Raw genomic sequence first — 23,537 nt, 5'->3', positions numbered from 1 at the left:
CGTCAGGGTGTGTTATATTTGGAGTTTTGTCGTGTGTGCTGTAATACTTTGCTTAGCTGGTGTTTCTTGTCACCTGAGATGGACCTACTGTATGACCTGATGCCAGCTTCATTTCTGTGCCCCGTCACTCCTCATGTGCCGCCGCTTCTCGGCCGAGAACGCACGGAGAAGGTCGGCCAACTCAGAAACCGGAATAGTAGATTTCTAATTCCGTCTACAGATATTTTCTCATCTCCGATGACCAATCGATAAAACAGGTAGGCAAGTGTTTGTTTTTTTTAAATTTGAGTTCCTTTCCTTACCTTTTTTATGTTTTATGGTTTCTCAAAATCTTAGATCTTTTTCCACGATACGATAGTAAATCGGATTTTAGTTTGGGATTGATCAGGAGCAATCGCGTTTGCTCTGTGTCAGCGGCCACATCTGAGCAGGGAACGACATTGTTTTCATTTGTGCTAGATTTCTGCCTTTTCCGAAAACAAAGCATCAAAGTCAATATCGCTCAATAAATCAATTTCGTTCAGTAATTTTACAGAATTAATTTTCTTCACTTGCGTAATCAGTATTGAAAGATAGCCATTCCATATCCAAATCACCGCAAGGACAATCCATTTTGTTTCATCAAGCAGCTAGACGACATCAATCACCAGAACCAAAGCATTTCTTTATTTATAAGTCAAATGAAATGTTACAAGACCAGGCAAAAATACTAAATTAATTATATTGCTGATAAATACAGGTATTAAAAAGAAAATAGAAAAACGAGTTGATCGTAAACACCGAACGAGAATTCGGGGAACCCCCGGAAAGAACGAGGGCCATTCATTATATAACCAGCCTCACCTATTTGCTACTGCTCCTCACTTCTTCTTTTTCCAAATAATCACCATTGAGGTCTATGCACTTTGTCCAGCAATGTGTGAGAGCTAAAAGCCCGTTGTGATAGAAACCATGGGGTTGTTCGTGTAACCACCCCTCCACTGCTGTCGTGAGTTCATCCACGGACCGGAAATGACGTCCGCCAGTTCTTTCTCTAAGTTTGGGAAGAGAAAGTAGTCGCTTGGTGCCAGGTCTGGTGAGTAAGGTGGATCAGGCAATACTTTGAACCCCTTCGCTTCACTGCGGCAACCGCAAGTCGACAGGTGTGCACTCTGGCATTATCATGTTGGAGCAGCACACCTTTTGTGATCTTTCCACGACGTTTGGCAAGAATAACAGTCCGCAAACGGTCCAGGAGATCGGAGTAGTACTCTCCATAAAGTTGTCTGCATCCCGACTGCATTGCGTCAAACGTGCCTGACACATTGACGCTTCTGATCATCACTCGGACATTTCGGGACCCATCGGGCAGACACCTTCCTCATACCCAGACGATCATGAAAAATTGTATGGACACTTCCTTCTGAAATGTCCAAGGCCTTGGCCATTTCTGACACCTTAATTCGCCTGTCTTTGACAACCAGTTGTCTCACAGCTTCATTGGTTTGGTCATTGGTCACCTCTACAGACCTGCCAGGGCGTGGCTCATCTTCCAGGTTCACCCGACCCCTCTTAAAGTCTACAACCCAGAATTTGACCTGTGCATACGAAGGTGCACTGTCACCATAAACATCTGACAATTCATCATGTATCTCCTTTCCCGGTTTCCCTTTTAAGTAGAGGCACCTAATAACAGCCCTGTATTCAACCTTTGACGAAAATTTGGCAGAATCTACCCTTGCCATCTTTATAGATCACGTGTGTGACTTCAAATACAATTTCCTCAGTGAAACTTTGTCTATGCACGTGACATACATTGGTGCACAGCACGTGACAAACATGCAACCGTTAAGATCTGATAAATAGCTCAGGCTGGTTATATATTGAATGGCCCTCGTAGTTCCGGCAAAAGTTCACACGATCAATTTCACACAAAAATGTTCACATCGTGTCAATTTTTTTGTCCTTTCACAGATTTGTGAACTCCAAATATCAGATCACGTGACTACCCCTTCAGCCAGTCAGCATGAAAGAAACAGTGTAAACTTCAAAGTATGAAATTATAATATATTGAATGCCGATTCTTTGCCAGATTTAATTAACAAAACGGTATATATTGGGGAATTTAGTTTTCAAGAAAAGTTCATTGTTCCCCTCCATTTAATGTATCTCTGGTATCAAAGACTGAGTGTGGTTTTACGGCGTTTTTAGCAATATTCCAGCAATGTCACGGGTAGGGACAACAGAAATGGGCTAAACACAGTGTACCAATTTGGGGGATCAAACCCGGGAACCACTACATATATAAAATGACGAACAAAAGAAACCAAGTATCATCTAAAATGGCAAGAAAATGAAGCAAAACACGTATGGTAACAATGTACAGTATATTTGAACAATAATCTAAATATTGTGTGAGAACGTGATAAAGAAAACAACCAAGATGACGTTACATACAGAAACGTCCAAGGCATGTAAACAACTGAGGGGTCATAAAGTGAATTTACATGTGAAATAATCTAGCGAGTTCATTAATCCAAGAGTGGATAGGCAAACATCCACCGTCTCATTGCCGACATTTGTCATTTTGGATCTGGCTTCTATTTACCACTGGGACTCGTTCAAGCTCAATCATAGCTGTGGGATGCTGGAGCTATTCTCTGACCTGCCTGTCAAAGGGGTCCAAGTGGTGTTCAATTGTCGATGGATCCGGTGAGTGGGCTGGCCAAGGCAAAACCGGTCAGGATCCAAGATCGTGATTACCAGGAATCTTGCGTCAGAAGGGCAGTATGGTCTTAGCATGATATTGCTGGAACAAACACCCTGAAACTGCTGGCGGAGAAGGGGGGTGAGAACAGGTTGAAGGATTTCATCCATGTAGCTCTGGGCATTTAAGTTTCCATGGATAACAAGACATGTTTTCATATCACTGCATATCTCCCCAGACCATAATGCTTCCCCTACTAAAGGACTGTTCCTCCTGGACGCATCCTGTAGCTGATCTCTCTCCTCTTCGTCGGTACGCCCGGATTCTTCCATCTGCATTGAACAGGTGGATCTAACTCATCATTGACGAGCATCCTCTGCCAATCACGTCGCTGCCATCGACTGGGTCGGGGTCATGCCACCGTAAGGTAGGCCCGAATCCCAGCAGCACGTTGTCTTCTTGTCACAGTGTATTGGCTGATGCTGCGGCCTAAAACTCACCGTCAGGAAACGGTTGCGAAGATACAAAGGTCACAGATAGCGGTCATCTCGGGGGATCATGACACATGGTCTAACCACTCCTTGGCCTGTCCCTGGTGTGTCCTCTCTGGTTGTACCGGTGCATTGTTGTACCTGGCACCGTCATCGGATGTTGGCCCTGTGAAGCGCCCATATTCGCCATACCAATATCTCTCGGCATTTGCGTCTCTTCGGGACCGATATATTGCTATGTTGATGTTACACTATGTACTTCCTTTAAGATATTCCCTGAAAACAGTTTGTTTACACATTTAGAATTGGTGATCAGGTTTATGCATCATGTGGTTGAACACGAGTGGAAGTTGTTCAAGTATCCGGTCTATCTTGCTCTTTTTAGAAAATTAATAATTTTACTGTATCCTCTTGTCAATAAAGTGGTTCCTTCATACTACTGGTGACTTACAAGTTAATTGAACTTAGCATACCCACTCAGTACTCATTTCCTGTATCGCGAGATGCTGATCACTCTACCATTTACATCTGTTGACAGAGAAACTCGAGTGAGTGAGTGAGTGAGTGAGTGAGTGAGTTTGGTTTAACGCCACTTATAACAGTATTACAGTTATATTGCGGCGTGTCAGCTTAATGTGGGAGGAAAGCCCAAAGTGATGCAGGTCTCAGACGTTTACCACTTCGGTGAAACCCACGAGCACGGGTATGGTGCTGACAAAACTAGAAACATAATCGGGACGAACCGGTATTCGAACCCACAATCATAGGTTTCTGGCGTGCCCAAGGGACGCAACTCTGCACAGCGAATCGCGGCGCCTTAGACGACTGGGCCACCCGTGCCCCCAGAAACTCGAGTGAGTGAGTGAGTGAGTTATGGGGTTTACAATAAAGATATTGCGGCTATATCATAGCAACAACAACAAAATCAAATAATAATCCATTTGTATGCAGTTTGGCCACCCCCAGACCACCCCATCCCAACCCCTTCCAACCAACCCCTTCCTCTGGATCATCCACATAATCTACACCTTTCGTCTGTTTTACTTTAAAGGACCCCTATTAAAGTATCTACCATTTTATATTATTGTTTTACTTTCTATCTGGGCTCACATGACATCATTTGTGTCAACTTTCGCATTTATTGTCCTATATTTAACTGTCGTTTACACTCCTACATTTAACATTTTAGCATCTGTGCATTGTCTATCGTTTAGTTGTTCCTAAGGCGGAGATGTTCATTAAAGATTTATGTTTATTTTGTCACTTGTTTGACATACATTTCAATTACAGGTTATAATAGTGAGTGAGTGAGTTAAAGTTTAACGTCACATCGGCAATATTTCAGCCATATTGTGACGAGGTCACAGCAATAAATCTTTGTGGAATTTCAATATAAATAATCTACCGTAGTTTGACAACGCTATTGACAGGTCTTAACTGATAACGTCAGGTTACATGTGTCACGTGATCACATACCTCTTCCCCTTTAGAAACTCCGTGTGGCGTGATCATGATCAGTGTTGGGTGGCCTCAACCAGGAAGTGAGTCCCTGTATACCCCGTGTGCTCATCAATGTTGCCGTATCTGTAAAGGTAAAACGCGAGATCACTGTCGAAAAATATCTTAAATATTTTTATTTCGCATTCAATCTACACTGAATCGTGTTGAGAATTTCATAGATAGATAGTCCACATCAAGGCAAATTGCACTTCATAAGCCGTGACTTGAATGTTAAAGTAAGTGTGACATGTGAAATATATTAAACTGCAGGGCAAGCATGCACTAATGTTTGATGACGGCTAAACGGGAAACAAACAAGAAAGAATTATTCGATGGTGATTTGTTTGATACGGGTGTCACAGTTGTGTTTTCGACCTTAAGTTTGCAGTGTTTAGTCGTCTGTTTTCAGCCTATTAACATTCCGATAATCCATTGTTTTTCATATGTAAATTTTCTTTTGCCTGGCCGTTTATCAGGTCTTGTCAAAACATATAAACAACATTGTTGTAGGTTTGGCATTGTTGTGTACCCTAAAACCACTTGAACAGAGATACAATGTATGCAGTGGCGGTGCATATAGTGTTATTACTGGGGTCGCGGACTAAGCATATCAAGATTAGAGTTATGTCCCTTTATTTGTTCCACATAACATCACATAGGACACAAGAACTCGTTTAAATGTAAAATGCTCTACGTATAAGCATGTCTGAAAATGTTCTTTGAAAATATAATCAGGTGCTTTCTTTCAGTTGATATATATTAAATCCAGCATTTCAGCGACACAATTATTTAGTACCAATGACAGCAAGAGGCAATGATATATTGCACAAAATACACTGATATATTGTAACTGACGTATTGTGTTCTGCAAGAGACAAAAATAAAACAGTGTTTTTTTAAGTATTCACAAGTATAACTTAACTCAGAGAGAGACAGATAGATAGTCAGACAGACAGACAGACGCTTTAAGCAGCATGCAAAATTAGATTGGGTTGTAAATACAGACGAGGAACAGTGTCACTCACTGAGGTAAGGTCACACGTTGACAACATGATTTGATGTTCTTTTGGTATGATCACAGTAAGCATAAAACTTTAAACATGGTGGTTCCTGAGTATCAAAAGTCAGAATTAACAGATACTTAAGTAGAGCATAGAAAAGAGAATAAATAAGGGTTTATTTTCTCATCAACAAAGTTTAATGTGACAAACTCGTATTGAAACCAAAACTTAATCATATGATGTCTTTTCATTAGAAATTGCCACCGCTAAGAAGTTAACAGACAACCACCTGACCTGTGTTTTTGTCCGCAGAGATGTTCAATAATCCATCCTACCACATACATTCTGTAAGGCCTCTGAGGAGCAATTCAAACCAAGTCCGTCCCATGTCCCCCCTGTGGACATCTGACGAAGGTTAACATCCCTGACAGTCCAGTAGAGGAGTGGATGAGCCAGCTCAAACCACGCCGAGTAATACAGGGGCTGATGGACATTTTAGAGGCATCGCCAGGTAGGAAATAATGAAACGGTTTAATGTCCTGTCACTGATATAAAATGCAGTTTTCTATATAAGTGTTGGATTGAATAATCTTGTAACTATACATAGTATATATACAAAATGAATGTCTAATAGTAATAGTAAGTGAGTATGTTTTCTGGCAATTGCATTATTTGTAAGACTCCGTGCTTTCTGTTCAGATCTTGAGGCTTGTAGCGTGTGCAAAGAAGATGGGGAGACAACTCCAGGAACAATGTACTGCACCATTTGTGACGATGTCTTCTGTGATGGATGTCTCAAGATGCACAAGAAGATGCCGCTGTTACGTGATCATGAAGTGATCGATGTACGTACTCATAGTAACAGGAAACCAAAGGCATCAAGCTTTATGTGCCGAATTCACAAAGACGAAAAAGTAAAACTGTTTTGTAAAGATTGCAGGATGGCAATTTGTACTGTATGCTGCAGTATCAAACATAGGAAGTGTGATGATGTTGAAACCATAGATGTCATGACGCCTCTTGTAAAGAAAACTCTGATCAATGAAACTAGGACGCAAAAGAATAAAATTAAATCTTACAATGATGTAATTTCATCAACAAACTCTGAAATTGAAAAGCTATCGAAGAACGCACAAGTGATGAAAGACCAAGTTCAGAAAGTATGCATGGCTGCTACAGATGTTCTTCTGAGAAAAGAAAAGGAATTGCTGGAGCGCATCGACAAACTAACAGAAAAACGTGTAGAAGAACTGAAAGCCTTCAGAAAGTCCCAGGAGATCGACCTCCAGCTGCATCAGCAGCGGCATGAGTTCACAAACAAAGCCGTAGAGGGAAACTGTGTAGAAGACATGTATGGTATGTATGGGTCTGTGGGTGTATCCAGAATTGAAGACACAAGTGAGGACAAGACACCAATAACTTCCAGTATTATCTTCACACATGACACAGACAAGCTATTGAGATATGTAGCTGAGGTGCAGCTGGGGGAGGTCAGGGTTGTTCAGGGCCTGAGTGACCGGACGTCTTCTCCTGTTCTCCTGCAAACACTAGACTGTAGCAGACAGGGATACACAGACTGTGACTTGAGTGACGTTTCAGTAATGACTGTTGATGGTATCAAGGTAACTACGGTGTTAGATTATGATAGACTTAGTGTATTTTATACTTCAAACAAACTATCCTTTAAAAAATGTCTCCAGCTACCTTCTGCTCTAATTCAAATAGCTAAGCTGGATGGAGCTCAGGCAGCTGTTACTCTGCCAGACACACGACAAATAGCTTTCATCAAGTTTGACCCAGAACCTACATTACTGTCAACTGTGAAAACAAAGACGGAATATTATGGGTTAGCCTGCCTGAACTCTTCACAACTTCTGGCAGGTGGTATTGAGAGTCGTGCCTCTGTTGACATACTGGATAGGAAAGGGAATGTTCTGAAATCCATCAAAACAGGTGTTATAATGAACCCTTTATATATTCATGTCATGAGGAATAACAATGTGGTAGTAAGTGAAGGAGAAGTAAAGTCATTGGTATCTGTGACAAGGGATGGCAAAACTGTTTTCACATACACTCCCACAGGAATAAGAGCTCTGACATGGCCTCGAGGTATCACAACAACCAAGAAAGGAGACATCCTGCTTGTAGACAATGGCTCCAACAAGGTGATTCAGCTGACAGAGTCGGGAAAGTTTGTCAGAGATATTCTCACAGCACGGGATGGTCTATTTTGTCCTGGTGGCATCTGTCTGGATGATGACGGCTTGCTGTATGTCAGCTGCTCTGAATCCGTGAAAGTATTTACCTTTGAATAAAGTATAAATATATAAAGCACTTTAGTATAATATTGATTAATGGAAGGTGTAAATTACTGTAATGTATAACTTGCTTTTGAACCATACTGACCTTATGAATGACGTGAGAAATAGCCGAAGAGCTCCAAGAAACCACAGGTAACAGTTTGTTAAATGAAAGGGATAGTTTAACAACGCATCCAGAGAGAACTCCAAACAAGCAGTCATTGTCAGCCTTCATTCACCACCACATGGACGGTGACGTTGATGTGAAAATGTGTCACAGACGTAAATGTAAATTGAGGACCGTCAGATAATATTCGTTGCTTTAAGACACAGATTCAGTTCATAATTAAATGAATGTTGAGTTTAGGACAATCCCTTGCAGGTGATTAAGTGGTGAAAAGTTGGCAATCGTGTTTGCAAGCTACAGGATGAAAACGTCATCGGACAGTGTTTAACATCAAGATAACTGCAGATGACAAACATTTAATGTGCGGTCAGCAAGTGATTCAAGCTATATGATGGCTCTCCTTGGTATAAAGATCATGTGTATCGATCCATGGAGTTTGGAACCATGAGAAGCGGTCCAACAAGTCACCGAGCCTGACCACCCGATCCAATATGTCGCTTCTCACAACAATCATAGGTTGGTGGGGATGAATTCTTACCCAAAAATGCCTACGTTGAAGAACTTAGTGGGTACGGCTTCGTGTGCATTAGCGAATCGGGGTGATTCTCGATTTTACAAATTGCTGAGTCAAACCAGCAGTGTAGCATAGACAGTGAAACCTGGTGGATTAGTATGGATGGCACCACCTACAGCCACAGGACAGACCTCATCCGTTGTATGGCAAGGGGTTCTTTATCGTACCTGGGTACTGCCTTAGCCAACTAAAAGTTCGGATCTCAGCTTCATGGATCATATGTAGGATGAATTTGAACGTCGTGCCCACCACAACCCCGCAGCACCTCATATACTAGATGCATAGGATTAGTCGTTGGTTTGAATTCAACCAGGCCCACGCACAACTGGTGTACCAGTGGTTGCTTTAAGGAATGGGAGCATGCTGGTGCTGACTTGGCCAGCCGAGAATCCGGAACTCAGTGCTCAGGAACACGTAAGGGATAACATTCGTGTGAACCAACGTCCTATAGCACCTCAAAGTCTGGTGACTCCACTCATGTCACATCCTTGGTGTCACAAAGTCATAGCTGTTGAACATAAATCATTGCTATTATTTTGTCCTTAGGTCATGTGATGGTCTTATTATTCTCCGTATGGAAATATATATATATATATATATATATATATATATATATATATATATATAGCCAGTCAGTGAGTAGGTATAGCTGGTTAATTGCCTAATACAATTGCTATATATCGCTTATAAATTTGGCATTATAATATTAACATCCACTCTAGATCTTCCTCCACGATGTTCGGGCATGAAGTTGTAGTACCACTAACAGCATAAAGTCTCATTTAATTTCAGGATCCAAATTACAATCACAAATGGTGAAACTGTTATGTCTATGCTTGAAGCTATGTTAAATTAACTATATACATTGGTCTGAATACAATCCTGGAATCAGTAAATCATATATTGAACTTTGAGTACTGTTTATCTCTAATTGTGTTACATTTTTATAATTAAACGTCGTGATGATGTAAAAGTATTGTTGCGGGAAATTGTTGTAACCTCAGTCATCTAAATAAATATCAGTTGGAAATTAACGAGTGGTCCAGTTGTCAAAGGAGCCGTAATTCGCTGAACAGAGTTGCGTCCCTTGGGCACACCAGAAACCTATGATCGTTGATTCGGATCTCGATTTGTTTCGATTATGTTTCTTGGTTTGTCAGCACCAGGTACCCGTGCTCGTTGTTGTCAGCGAGTTAAACCCAGCTCACTCACTGATTCATCATTTATTTTAATATTGTTATACAGTTATGATATTGGGCCGTCTTTGCAAGTGTTTGGGGCCGTTTTGTCTTGAGTCCGTTTGTCGGACTGAGTTTTGGCGAACGAGACTTTTGCGCATTCCAACAGTGTTACAAGTAAGATCTCCTCGACAAATCAGAGAGAACTTTGAACTCGCAGTTCAACGACGGCGAAAGGGGACACTCTGAAGCCAGCAAATAAGAAACGGACCATCTGCAGTCGACACGTAAGACAATAGACAGGTTTGGTTTTCTAAATTTGCAGCACAAACATATTATGAAGTTATGGCACCACCTGTATATACATACACATTTATTCAGGTTCTGGGGGCACGGGTGGCCCAGTCGTTTAAGGCGCCGCGATTCGCTCTGCATATTTGTGTCCCTTGGGCGATCCAGAAACTTATGATTGTGGGTTCGAATCCCGGTTCGCCCCGATTATGTTTCTAGGTTTGTCAGCACCATACCCCTGCTCGTGGGTTTCACTGAGACCTGCATCACTTCGGGCTTTCCTCCAACATTAAGCTGACTAGGAATCAGGCCTAGCTGCGAAATCGTAAACTAGGTATTCGATCGATAATGTCCGACATCACTACTGCCACTGCTTACAGAGTGTATTGTCACAAATACATCGTATCGAGAAAGTAACGTTCTTATAGAGTATGATGCTAATTTGCACTGGATACTATAAGCTCAGCCGGAGCGAACACTGAAGAGGTGAAACTGGGTTTTACATCAGACCAGACCTTGTGTTATCCCCTGAATGCCGAGTGCCAGGTGATCGAACCACCCTACTCGGGCAGACGCTCCATCCTCTTGTCAACAGAGGCGGTTATTTGTACCTCACAACTTGTGAAATGAAGAAACCGATCATGTGTCATATCAAACATGGTCATCATTGTACAATGTTATCTTCACTGAGAGCTACTGCTTGTCACACAAAAGACCGACTTCCATTCCCCAAATGTGTGCTTTCTGTTATTGAAATAAACTAACAAGCAGTGAATAACATGGACAATGATGACACACAATCAGATTCAATGGGTCAAGTGATCACACCCACTCCCACACCCCTAAATAACTCCAAATAACCTCATGTAGATCAGTTTAGTTTACAACTATGTATAATTTCAATATAGATACAGCTATGCTGGGTGAGAACACTGTTGACAGATCCCAGCTGTTAACGTCAGATTTCATGCGTTACGTGATCACACAGACACACCCCAAACAACACCAAATAACCTCATATAGATATGTTTAGTTGTATAACTATGTATATATTCAATATAGATACAGTTATGCTGGATATGAACACTGTTGACAGATCCCAGCTGTTAACGCCAGATTTCATGCGTTACGTGAGCACACAGACACACCCCAAACAACACCAAATAACCTCATATAGAGATGTTTAGTTGTATAACTATGTATATATTCAATATAGATACCGTTATGCTGGATATGAACACTGTTGACAGATCCCAGCTGTTAACGTCAGATTTAATGCGTCAGGTGATCACACACCTCCTCCTCCTCGCACAGCAACTTTGTATCACGTGATCATCAGTGACAGGTGACCACAACCAGGAGGTCACTGTCTACCCAAGGGGTCACTGGCGGAAATAATCATCATTTGTGACATTGTCATCTACACTTGAAGCACGTGTTTAGTTATTCTTAAAAAGGCGATGTTCCTTAATATTAGAAGTTAATTAAAGATCAGTGTTTATTTGTCAATTATGTATTTAGTTCAACATAGGTTAAACATATACAGAGCTATGGTCACAAGTCCTGTCTAAACCGTGTTATGTAAAGTTTACAGTCTATGTATTTCAGGAGGAAACGGGTATTTTGCATGTGTTATAAAATGGAGCATTGCAAATAGAATTTGAATTTGACATGATTTATTGTACTGTGTAATGTGTAGTTCATACGGAGTGGGAAGTGTATTGTTTACAGTGCTGCAAACATTGGCATAGTGTTATCAGAGTTACGTCCCTTTATCAGTATTTCACCATGTCATATTGCATAACTCCAAGCAGTTACACTGCTGTTTAAAATGTAAATATTGTACATTGGTTTGTTTGTTTGTTTTTGTTGTTGTTTAACGTCGCGCCCAGCAATATTACGTCGGTTTATAAATAATCGAGTCTGGACCAGACAATTCAGCGATTGACATCATGAGCATCGATCTACGCAATTGGGATACGATGGCATCTAATTACTCGCCTCTTTCAAACAGCCTGCTGCTGGGGACCTATTTTAACTCAGAGTGTCCGCGGGTTAAGTGATGATTGTAAGATTCACATTCAAATGGTGATTTATCATCCAAAACTGGCTCCCACAGGAGATATCGCTTGGATGAGATCAAGCGATATCTACACTGAAGATATCGCTGCAATTTAATTGCATCACAATGCGTTGCAGACCATTGTGACTTCATTGGTTACCATGACATCACACTCAAATGACACCCTAATCTCTCTGCCACTATAACTGGTTAGCTCTACCGTTTAACCAAACACACTAAATATAACTGTTGACAGACTTGAAAAGACCAGAGGAAAGGATTGTTTGGTTTCTATGCATTGCATTCATAAGTTCAGTTTAACGGACACGACAGTGTCAGTTACGATTTACAGTTTCCTGCTTCACTCGCAGACAGATATATCAACACCTACCGTCGGTCTCACTTTAAAGGGCCCCCGTTACAGTTTGTCTATTACTTTACTCTCACGATCAGAATGACGTCAGGGCGTTAGGGCATGCAGTTAAGAACTCTGACGTTTGACATCCTGTACTTGCTGTAAATGTAATGCGACAGATCACTGTAAATTCATAGATTGCAAGGATATTCGATCACAGGAATGCAGTTAAGTACTCTGAGGTTTGACATCCTGTACTTGCAGTATTTGTAATACGACAGGTCACTGTAAATTCATAGATTGGAAGGATATTCGATCACAGTTAAGCACTCTGTCGTTGTCGAATGTATGCAAAAGACGTTGAGTTCAAGATTAAAGTGTCTAAATGAACGGAAACAGCGCTTCTGTTTTTATACATGCGAGGAATTTTCAGGATTTCCCCAGAAATGTAATAGCAATCTCAGCGTTTACATCATTTCAAAAACTCAAACTCATTTAAATATGTATGGGCGTCAAGATATATCAGATATATTATATGTGCTTATTTGCTTTGTATTTTTCTTCAGCATCCCATGCTTCCCGTGAAAGGTGACTATGCTTGTCGTAAGAGTCGACTAAAGAACGCGGGTAGTCGGGCTCGCTGACTTGGTTGATGCATGTCATCGTATCCCAATTACGTGGATCGATTCTCATGATGGAATATTGCTGGTGCGGCAAACAAACAAATAAACAAACATCAACAGTTGAAAGACATTATTCACATCCAGAGTAAATGAATGTCATCCCCATTGCGTCGATCGATGTTCATGATATTAATCACCTGTCCTTTCACCTTCAAATGTCACATTTATACTTACACAGGTGGTCTTTCAGGTACGTGTGTGTTTGTGTGTGAATGTGTGTGTGTGTAAGTGTGTGTAAGTGTCAGTGTCTGTCTGTGTGATTGTGCCTGTGAATGTGTGTGCGTGTGTCTGTGTATGCGTGAGTATCTGTGTGTATGTGTGTGTGTCTGTATGTATGCCTGTGTATTTGTGTGTGTTTAACGCAGCACTTAGCAATATTTCAGCTCCATGACGGCTTTGCAGGTAAGGGCTCATGTTTGTCGTTAGAGGCGTCTTGGTAGATCGGGTGGTCGCACTCAGTGATTTGGTGGGTAGCGCGTTACCGTTCCCCGTCGGCGTGGAACGTTGTTCACAATATCAATCACTGGGTAGTTTATACCAGTCCAGATTAAAAACAGGCCACCGTCATACAGCTGGAATATTGCTGACGAACAAACAAGCAAACAGTACACTTAGATACCAGTGTACGAATAAAAAGTATGTATTTAGTTTAACGTACACAGGTTGAAATTACAGATTTATAGTAATAAAGTGTCCATTATGAAGTTAGTGGGAATCTTATGTAAGAAAATTGCACATAGCTGATCAAATTTGAATTATACATAATATATTGTATTGTCTTGTGTGTATTTCATACATGGTATCTGAGCATTAACCACAGTGGATTTTACAGATTAGGTGTAGAGAAGCATTGTACTTGCCATTCCAATCATACTTCTTCAAACTAAACTCTCTCAATATGATATAACAGCTGACAGCTCACAGCTGCTCTGAGAAAGTATGTCACAGTGATGGAGTATCGCGTGTCACGTGATCGCATACATTAACGCCGAGCAGGTATAACCACGTGATCATCAGTGAAGCGTCAGCCAGGAAGTGAGACGTTGTTTACCTCGAGTGCTCGTCCATGTTGCAGTACCTGTAAAGGTAAAACACTTGGTCACTGTTGATCTATTACACACGACTCGTCTTAAAAGCACTCACAGATTTGAAGTATAGTCGACATCAAGGTAAATTGCAATTCGATAACGAAAGAAGCTTGAAAATTCAGTCTCAAATGTCCTGACTTGAAGGTTGAAACAAATGTGACATGTGAAATGAACTATTGGGTCTTCTAAGACAATGCAATCATAATGTTGTATATATCACGTATTTGTGACACCAAACAGTCATATCTGAACAGAGTAATGCAGTGGTGGTAGTGTTTATACTTATGTACCTATTATCCGTGAAGATCCGGGTTAGAAAATGTCTTCAGCAACTCATGCATGTCGTAGGAGGCGAATTTACTTGTCGCAAGAGGCGACAAACGGGATAGGGTTGTCAGGCTCGCTGACTTGGGTGATGCATGTCATCGTATCCCAATTGCGTAGATCGATGCTCATGATGTCAATCACTCGATTGTCTAGTCCAGACTCGATTATTTACAGTGTGTGTGTGTGTGTGTGTGTGTGTGTGTGTGTGTGTGTGTGTGTGTGTGTGTGTGTGTGTTATGCTTTTCAAATATGCAAAATACATGCTTGTGTCCAGTAAACTCAATGGAGTCACAGCCAAACACTTGTTTATAGCATGAATAAAACCCATGTCGCTGGTGAACGATGCCACACTCTCAATGAAGGTGACACATTGCAGCCCCCTCATTTAAATCATCTTGTGACAAGCATCGGATATTGGGGACCTGTCCTTGATCTGCCTTGGAATACCCTCAAACACCTGTGTCATTACTGATTGTAAGTGATCCATTCATAGAATGTATCACCGCTATTTTGCCTTTTATGTCCAATGGAAACTGGTCCGTCTTAACGCTTTATATTAATGTTTCCATTAGATATGGCCGTCGCTAAAAGGATAACAGACAACCATCTGACCTGTGTCATCTGTAGAGAGGTGTTCACAGACCCTGCATCACTTCAGTGCAATCACACATTCTGTAAGTCGTGTCTGCTGAAATACACCAAAACACAGCCAGGAGCAATACAAGCCAGATCCATTCCATGTCCCTCCTGCAGACAACTGACGAGGGTGGCCACTCCTGACAGATCAGTACATGAATGGGTCAATTGTCTGAAACCAAGCCACGTCATACAGGGCCTGATAGACGATTTGGTGGGATCGCAAGGTATTTAATTATAATACGCTTTAAGAAACGTTTAAGATTGCCCTGGTGTCATCACTGGTTCTCAGTGATCCTTTCATGTGTTGTTGACTGTTTATCTTTTGAGACCAATAGAATAGGCTTCGGCGAAAAATCGAGACATTTTATAATTATTATGTTCTGTCTCTTGAGTCTGGTGCTTACAAAATATATATTTATGTGGACGTGTTTGAATTGAATAAATAATCAGTAAATCGTGTTTTATGTTCAGATCTTGATGTCTGTGGTGTGTGCAAACGAGATGGGGACACAACTCCAGCCACCATGTTGTGCACCATTTGTGACGATGTTTTCTGTGATGGGTGTGTCATGAAGCACAATAGGGTGCCAAGGTTACGTGACCATAAAGTGATTGACTTACGGAATAGGAAACCAAAGGTTCCAAGCTCTATGTGCAGAATTCACAAGGACGAGAAGATAAAACTGTTTTGCAAAGATTGCAGGATGGCAATTTGTACTGTATGCTGCAGCATCAAACACAGGAAGTGTGATGATGTTGAAACCATTGATGCCATGACGCCTCTTGTAAAAGAAACTCGGATCAATCAAACAAGGAACCAATTGAGGGAGAGTAAAACTTACACTGATAAGATGTCATCAATACGATCGGATTTTGAAAGCATTCTGACCATCGAACTCCCCAAGCTGAGGAGATCTTTGGATGAGCTGAAGATCGGAATTGCTCGGCGTCCCCTGCAAACAATTGACTGCAGCAGGCAGGGACACACGTACGGTGCATTGAATGATGTTGCAGTTTTGACTGTTCATGGTATCAAGGTAACTGTTGTGACAGATAATTCAATCAGTAGACTTCATGCATGTTATACTTCAAACAAAACATTCATCCAGAAATGTCTCGATCTTCCCACTGGTCCAAGTCGAGTAGCTAAGGTGGGTGAAGCTTTGGCAGCTGTTACTCTGCCAGCCTCACGACAAATAGCTTTCATCAACTTTGACCCTGAGCCTTCATTACTCTCAACTGTGAAGACAAAGAAGATGTATTATGGGTTAGCCTGTCTGAACTCTTCACAACTGGTAGCAGGTGGTAACGACAGTCGTGCCTCTGTTGACGTGCTGGATATGAAAGGGAATGTTCTTAAATCTATCAACACAGGTGTGATAAAGAACCCCTTCTATATTCACGTTACGAGGAATAACAGCTTGTTGGTTAGTGAATGGACAGTAAAATCCCTGGTATCTGTGACCAGTGAAGGCAAAATTGTTTTCACCTACACTCCCACAGGAAACAAAGCTCTGAAATATCCCGGAGGTATCACATCAACCAGCACAGGCGACATCCTGCTTGTAGACAGTGGCTCCAACAGGGTAATTCAGCTGACAGAGTCGGGGCAGTTTGTCAGAGATGTTTTCAAACCACTGTATTGCCCTGAGTATCCTGTTGGCATCTGTCTGGATGATGATGGTCTGCTGTATGTTTCCAGCTATACGTACGTGAAAGTTTTCAGATTTGAATAGTATGTGAATAAACACACGGATAATATTTAACATTGATTAATTGAACATGGAAATTAATGTACTGCACAACTTGCTTGTGAACCATACCGACTGTATACTTCGTCAGGCAGTTATGACAAACGGCCACGAGAAACAACTGGTGGTACAGAAATTGTTATCAAGCAGTTGATCTTTGGAACAGATTTAATTTATCAATGCTTGATATCTTGCTTTTAACGAACATTACAGAAAGCTCGTCTACTCTCTTCGGCCAGAATGATCAACCGTTTGAGATTGAAGACACAGAGAAAGTTATGATAGAATTTATTGACACAAAACTATCTAAACAGTGGGAATGTGCAATGTATTCAATGTATTATATATATATATATATATATATATATGTGTGTGTGTGTGTGTGTGTGTGTGTGTGTGTGTGTGTGTGTGTGTGACTCATACGACACATGAAATTCAACATGATTTATCTGTTTGTATGACTGGACATGTTTTACAGAAATATTATCAAGTGCTATCTTTTTTTACAATGACAAACAATGATCATATATTGAATCCAACATTTGAACTACCAGTGTGTTAGTACAAATGACACCAGGACACAATGAACTACTGCACAAGATGAATTATCCTGATATAATTTAACTGACAAGATAGAATATTAAAACAGTGGGAACTTTACATTTTATGCATGCATGCATGTCTGTATGTAGGAATGTATGTATGTATGTATGTATGTATGTATGGAACATATGTTCCATATGGTATGTTTGTTAATTTGTTTTTTTAATTGTTATCAGCAATACTCCAACCTAACTAGCGTCCAAAAGAAACTGTACTATATTTTTAAATCACTAGCATCCGATATTGGCATGCCAGTTGCTAACTACCTATATGACACTTTATAGTGTCACAGATCGTGGTATTTAAAGCAAACACGTTGCTCAAAGTGAAGCAATATTTTCCCTCTACATTCTCAACATATTTATATCAAAAATATTTCGTCTGTCTTCGGCCCAACTTGGCCCGGGCTGTCAAAATCAACCTTAACCTCACAAATGTATCATAAAATGTGTTTACATCTATAGAATCGCATTATATCTACCTATGTCTACCTTTGTTGTTTTGAGTCCATCTCACTCTTGAAAATATAACAAAAGTCCTTGTATGGCATGTCTATATCGTTCCGTGTTTTTTCACTTGATTCAATATTGGTGATAAGATCTTGAAGTTTATTTAACATGTCATTTCCGATCATAAAAGTTGAGGGAATCTTATCAACAGAGAATCTGACATACTCTAAAGGATGTCGCCTTTATCTCCATATATCTTTTTATTACGGGCGGTAACCTTGGCATCCCTTGGCAACATTGATTATTTGCTCTCCCAATTTGTTGATGATACTACAGGCGTCTTAGGTAGTACAGAAACTGTTTGGTTGCTATTATGAAGGTACTCACACTTTATGTCCTATTCACAGGTTTAAAAGGGGGCACGGGTGGGCCAGTAAGGCTGGCCGCGATTCGCTGTGCAGAGTTGTGTCCCTTGGGCACGCCAGAAACCTATGATTGTGGGTTCGAACCCGGTTCGCCCCGATTATGTTTCTAGGTTTGTCAGCACCATACCCGTGCTCGTGGGTTTCACCGCAGTGGTAAACGTCTGAGACCTGCATCACTTCGGGCTTTCCTCCCACATTAAGCTGTCACGCCGTGATATAACTGTAATACTGGTAAAAGCGGCGTTAAACCCAACTCACTCACTCACACACACACACACACACACACACACACACACACGCACACACACACATTAATATGGATGGGCTCGAGAAAGGGATCGAAAATAAAACTTTGCCCACTATGGAATCGTAACTGGAATGAAGCGTCTTTCGAACTACTTTGCATAAAACTCGAGGAGAAATTATTGAACTAAACGTTTATGAAGTTACGCAGTTCGAAAATTGGTTAAAAGTAAAGCAAACTAGTGTCGATAACTCGAGACAATATTGATACCAAGATGTAAGCAGTATCATCTACGAAGATGGTGACCCGTAAAGACACGGGGTAGAATAGGTCTTCAGCAACCCATGCTTGCCGTAAAAGCCGACAATGCCTGTCGTAAAAGGCGACAAACGGGATCGGGTGGTCGGGCTCGCTGACTTGGTTGATGCATTTCATCGGTCCCAATTGCGTGGATCGATTGTCATGGTGTAAATCACTGGATTGTCTGGTCCACACTAGACTATTTACAGACCGCCGTCATATAGCTGGAATATTGCTGAGTGCGGCGTAAAACAACAAAAACCAACCAACTACGAAGATGATGCTTTCATCTACGTAGATGATATTTTACAGCCTGTGGCTATTTCTTTTTTTTAGGAGATATTCGGGGACAAGAGGAGAAATATTTTCTCTAAATCGATTCGTTTTAGATGACATGGAACTTCCACCACATAATAGCTTCTCTATTGATGGCAATGCCCACATATACTGAACACACAAGTTAGGGATAATTAATATTTTTGGGGATATTATATTATAATTGTGTGTTTTGTCTTCACTATAAAAGGGGCGGTCGGGTAGCCTAGTGGTTAAAGCGTTCGCTCGTCACGCCGAAGACCCGGGTTCGAATCCCCACATGGGTACAATGTGTAAAGCCCATTTCTGGTGTCCCCCGCCGTGATGTTGCTGTAATATTGCTTAAAGCGGCGTAAAACCATATACTCACTTCACTATAAAAAAAATGTCCCTAAAACTATCCATGATTACTAAGCATTTTTTCTTCAGTATATAATAACGCTGTTCTGATTGGTTGGTTGGTTGGTTGGTTGGTTGGTTGTTCAACGCCGCACTCAGCAAAATTCCAGCTCGATGACGACGGTCTGTAAGTCATCGAGTCTGGACCAGACAATCTAGTGATTGACATCATGAGCATCGATCCACGCAATTGGGATACGATGACATGCATTAACCAAGTCAGCGAGCCTGACCACCCGATATCGTTAGTCGCCTCTTACGACAAGCATGGGTTGCTGAAGACCTATTCCACTCCGGATCTTCCCGAAGACATGTCCATTCACAATTACCACCTGACAAATACATGTACATGTACCCTGTTTTCCCTTTTAAGCACCCCGCTCAAACTATGCCCAATGACTTTACTTCTGATTCACACATTATACACACACAATCGTACGGAAGGATTTTTGTTAAATTATTCAGTTTTCGTTGGTAACCACGGAAAAAGCAAAAAGACAGGTTGATTATAAAATATGGAATTGATCAAAAACTCATCAAAATATTATGTTCACAGTCATTTAAGTATTTTTCCATTTATTTCTTTTACAACTTAATGTAAAATCGAGATAATACAGCCAGGCTTGTTCCACAGAACTCTTCAATTATGGCCTGTGTGAAGGTTGTCATATTGTGTAAGAAGGAAAATATTTTCCTGCTCACCTAATATGACACCGTATACGGCAAACTAAAGACACCATAACTAATAATATTGCTACCAATACCAAGGAAGCATCGAGCATATTCCCCTGGTTTAAGCGGCAGCCAGTTGGTGTAAATAAACTCAGTTCTATCATGAGACGAATACCCCAAAATGCCGGCTTCCAAAACAGGAAACTCACTAACCATTCAGCAAGAAAATTCCTTGTCCAAAATCTGTCTGATGAAAATATTCCTCCCACGCATATTATGCAAATTTCAGGTCATCGTAACATGCAGAGTATCAACAACTACAGTCACACTTCATCCCGACATCGAAACATCACTAGCATCCTTAGCGGCGGTGTCGGGCTGCGGGATCACAAGCAGGCTTTGGCGACGGAGAGTAGTCTCCCTTCGACAGTGAACGTATACTAACCTCCGCAATGTCACATTCAAGCACAGGGGTTGTTTCACTCAATGACAAACTCTCCTTAATATTTTCGGCTCGAATCTATGGGGGGCACATTTAACATTAACACAAGTGCAGATCCCCCATGTGCAAAGAAATCCAAACAATCCTCCGATGACGACGACTCAAATTGAATGGGCGGCACCAGCACATGTCCTGAACGATAATAATAGCGTCACCCTTTTAAATTTGTTTCACTTGTTTCATTTGATTCATCTACATCTCCGATGCAATTTCGTGGTTTTAGAATGTTTAATGAATATTCTTTAATGTTATCTAGTTTGCATTATCGTTATGGCCTTGCTGCTCAGATATGGCTGAAACTATTTTGTGGAGGGTCACATTTGGTATGAACTGTAAGCAGTAGGCCGACTGACGTCACACGTTCTGCTATGGATTAATGCGCCGTTGAGATGAGAATAGACGAAATATGCATCGATTCGATCTAAATTGGTGCTACTTTAGGGTTTGTAAGTGAGTGAGTGAGTTGGGTTTAACGCCGCTTTTAACAGTATTCCAGTAATATCACGGCGTGTCAGCTTAATGTGGGAGGAAAGCCCGAAGTGATGCAGGTCTCAGACGTTTACCACTTCGGTGAAACCCACGAGCACGGGTATGGTGCTGACAAACCTAGAAACATAATTGGGGCGAACCGGGATTCGAACCAACAATCATAGGTTTCTGGCGTGCCTGAGGGACGAAACTCTGCACAGCGAATCGCGGCGCCTTAGACGACTGGGCCACCCGTGCCCCCTAGGGCAGTTTACTACACTCGTGTCTGTCAGATACCCTTTATCTCACAACGAGTTGTTTCAAAACGTAACGAGCGAAAGCGAGTTAGATAGTTTTGAAACAACGTGTTGTAGGATAAAGGGTATCTGACAGACACGAGTGTAGTAATCTCTATTTATCTACATTAGGATCGCATACATAATGATACATGTTCCGCAGTTGTTCAATATACGATAAACAGTTTGGAAACACACTTATACGTAGAAGCCGTTCCTTATAGGTTTTATTTACGTTATTATTCACAATTAATTCTCTTAATCACTCATACCATATCTCTTAAATTTGTTGAAACAATTATATAGCCTGTATTTGCATGACGGTGTGTTTTCAGAAATAGCCATAATTTTTGTTTGTTTGTTGTTTAACGCCGCACTCAGCAATATTCCAGCTATATGACGGCGGTCTGTAAAATAATCGAGTCTGGACCAGACAATCCAGTGATTGACATCATGAGCATCGATCCACGCAATTGGGATTGATGACAGGTATCAACCAAGTGAGCGAGCCTGACCACCCGATCCCGTTAGTCGCCTTTTACGGCAAGTATGGGTTGCTGAAGACCTAATCTATCCCGGAATCTTCACGGGTCTGAAATAGCCTTAAACCATGATGATAAGAAACGGCTTGCAACAATTATCAACCAGACCAGACATGGACATTACCGTCTCTTTTCACTGCGAAGATTTGGTTTGGTTTGTTATTTAACGCCGCACTCGGCAATATTCCAGCTATATGACGGCGGTCTGTAAATAATCGAGTCGGGACCAGACAATCCAGTGATTGACATCCTGAGCATCGATCCACGCAATTGGGATCGAGGACCTGCATCAACAAAGTGAGCGAGCCTGACCACCCGATCCCGTTAGTCGGCTTTTACGGCAAGCACGGGGTTGCTGAAGACATATTCTACCCCGGATCTTCACGGGTCTAACGCAATTGGGATCGATGACATTCATCAACCAAGTCAGTGAGCCTGACCACCCGATCCCGTTAGTCGCCTCTTACGACAAGCATAGTCGCCTTTTACGGCAAGCGGTGTAGAAAAGGTCTTCAATAACCCATGCTTGCCGTGAACGATGCTCATGATGTCAATCACTGGATTATCTGGTCCAGACTTGATTATTTACAGATCGACGTCATATAGCTGGAGTTTTGGTTTGGTTTGGTTTGTTGTTTAACGCCGCACTCAGCAATATTCCAGCTATATGACGGCGGTCTGTAAATAATCCAGTGGTTAATATCATGAGCATCGATCCAAGCAATTGGGATCGATGACATGCATCAACCAAGTCAGCGAGCCTGACCACCCGATCCCGTTAGTCGCCTTTAACGACAAGCATAGTCACCTTTCACGGCAAATATATAGCTGGAGTATTGCCGAGTGTCACAACAAACAAACAAATAAACAAGCGTTTGTCCTGGCTGCTCGGATTTTTTTTTTTTTTAAAGGGCGAAGGTTTAAGTATTTGCCCTTTTGGGCCCGTTGGGGGCTTTCTTTCTTACCCTCCTAACTTTTACCGATTTTCCTGTTCCACCATGGTACCGGAGTTTTGCCGGTTTTGTGGGCGTTTCTGGAACTGATATTTCAGTTGCGGCGATAAAGGCGGAGATCTTGGCATAAAAAACTCCGGATTATCCGAGGCAATTTCTGCTTCAAGCATGTCAAGTGAGGAATTGGAAATTTTACGTGCGCTTTACGATATTTGCGCATTTTGCCAGGCCATTTTGCCGGTTTGCCAAGCGTATTTCCGAAAAGTTGAGGCATCCTGGGGGACGTTAAGGTTGCTTTATTAAATTTTGAAGGTTG

The 23,537-nt window shown here is 41.4% G+C and overlaps 2 protein-coding genes across 4 annotated transcripts; both read left to right on the top strand.

The window, feature by feature from the left end:
• Positions 1 to 4,519: 4,519 nt before the first annotated feature.
• On the top strand, positions 4,520 to 9,276 carry LOC125381204 (E3 ubiquitin-protein ligase TRIM9-like). Of its 2 annotated transcripts, XM_048397838.1 has the most exons (3): positions 4,520 to 4,769; positions 5,991 to 6,189; positions 6,378 to 9,276. In XM_048397838.1, the coding sequence occupies exons 2-3, from the start codon at positions 6,126 to 6,128 to the stop codon at positions 7,991 to 7,993; spliced, it is 1,680 nt and encodes a 559-aa protein (XP_048253795.1). In that variant the 5' UTR covers positions 4,520 to 4,769; positions 5,991 to 6,125; the 3' UTR covers positions 7,994 to 9,276. The 2 variants fall into 2 exon arrangements, with proteins under 2 accessions (XP_048253795.1, XP_048253796.1); XM_048397839.1 differs by lacking the exon at positions 4,520 to 4,769 and having other exon boundaries at positions 5,738 to 6,189.
• A 4,883-nt stretch (positions 9,277 to 14,159) lies between these two features.
• On the top strand, positions 14,160 to 18,205 carry LOC124119674 (probable RING finger protein 207 homolog). Of its 2 annotated transcripts, none has more exons than XM_046482264.2 (3): positions 14,160 to 14,417; positions 15,236 to 15,526; positions 15,774 to 18,205. In XM_046482264.2, exons 2-3 carry the CDS (start codon positions 15,238 to 15,240, stop codon positions 17,036 to 17,038), a joined length of 1,554 nt encoding a protein of 517 aa, XP_046338220.2. In that variant the 5' UTR covers positions 14,160 to 14,417; positions 15,236 to 15,237; the 3' UTR covers positions 17,039 to 18,205. The 2 variants fall into 2 exon arrangements, with proteins under 2 accessions (XP_046338220.2, XP_046338221.2); XM_046482265.2 differs by having other exon boundaries at positions 14,245 to 14,334.
• Positions 18,206 to 23,537: the final 5,332 nt, after the last annotated feature.

The sequence above is a fragment of the Haliotis rufescens genome, unplaced genomic scaffold (genome assembly GCF_023055435.1).
Source record: "Haliotis rufescens isolate VD_foot unplaced genomic scaffold, xgHalRufe1.0.p SCAF_17, whole genome shotgun sequence".
Classification (NCBI taxonomy): Eukaryota; Metazoa; Mollusca; class Gastropoda; order Lepetellida; family Haliotidae; genus Haliotis; species Haliotis rufescens.
This window is presented reverse-complemented; position numbering and strand designations above follow the sequence as displayed.

Excerpts from the sequence above, each read along its gene's own strand:
- LOC125381204 (XM_048397838.1), top strand. The coding sequence starts at position 6,126 with ATGAGCCAGCTCAAACCACGCCGAGTAATACAGGGGCTGATGGACATT. Across the intron at positions 6,190-6,377 it reads CATTTTAGAGGCATCGCCAG|ATCTTGAGGCTTGTAGCGTG; the intron begins GTAGGAAATAAT and ends CTTTCTGTTCAG.
- LOC124119674 (XM_046482264.2), top strand. The coding sequence starts at position 15,238 with ATGGCCGTCGCTAAAAGGATAACAGACAACCATCTGACCTGTGTCATC. Across the intron at positions 15,527-15,773 it reads CGATTTGGTGGGATCGCAAG|ATCTTGATGTCTGTGGTGTG; the intron begins GTATTTAATTAT and ends TTTTATGTTCAG.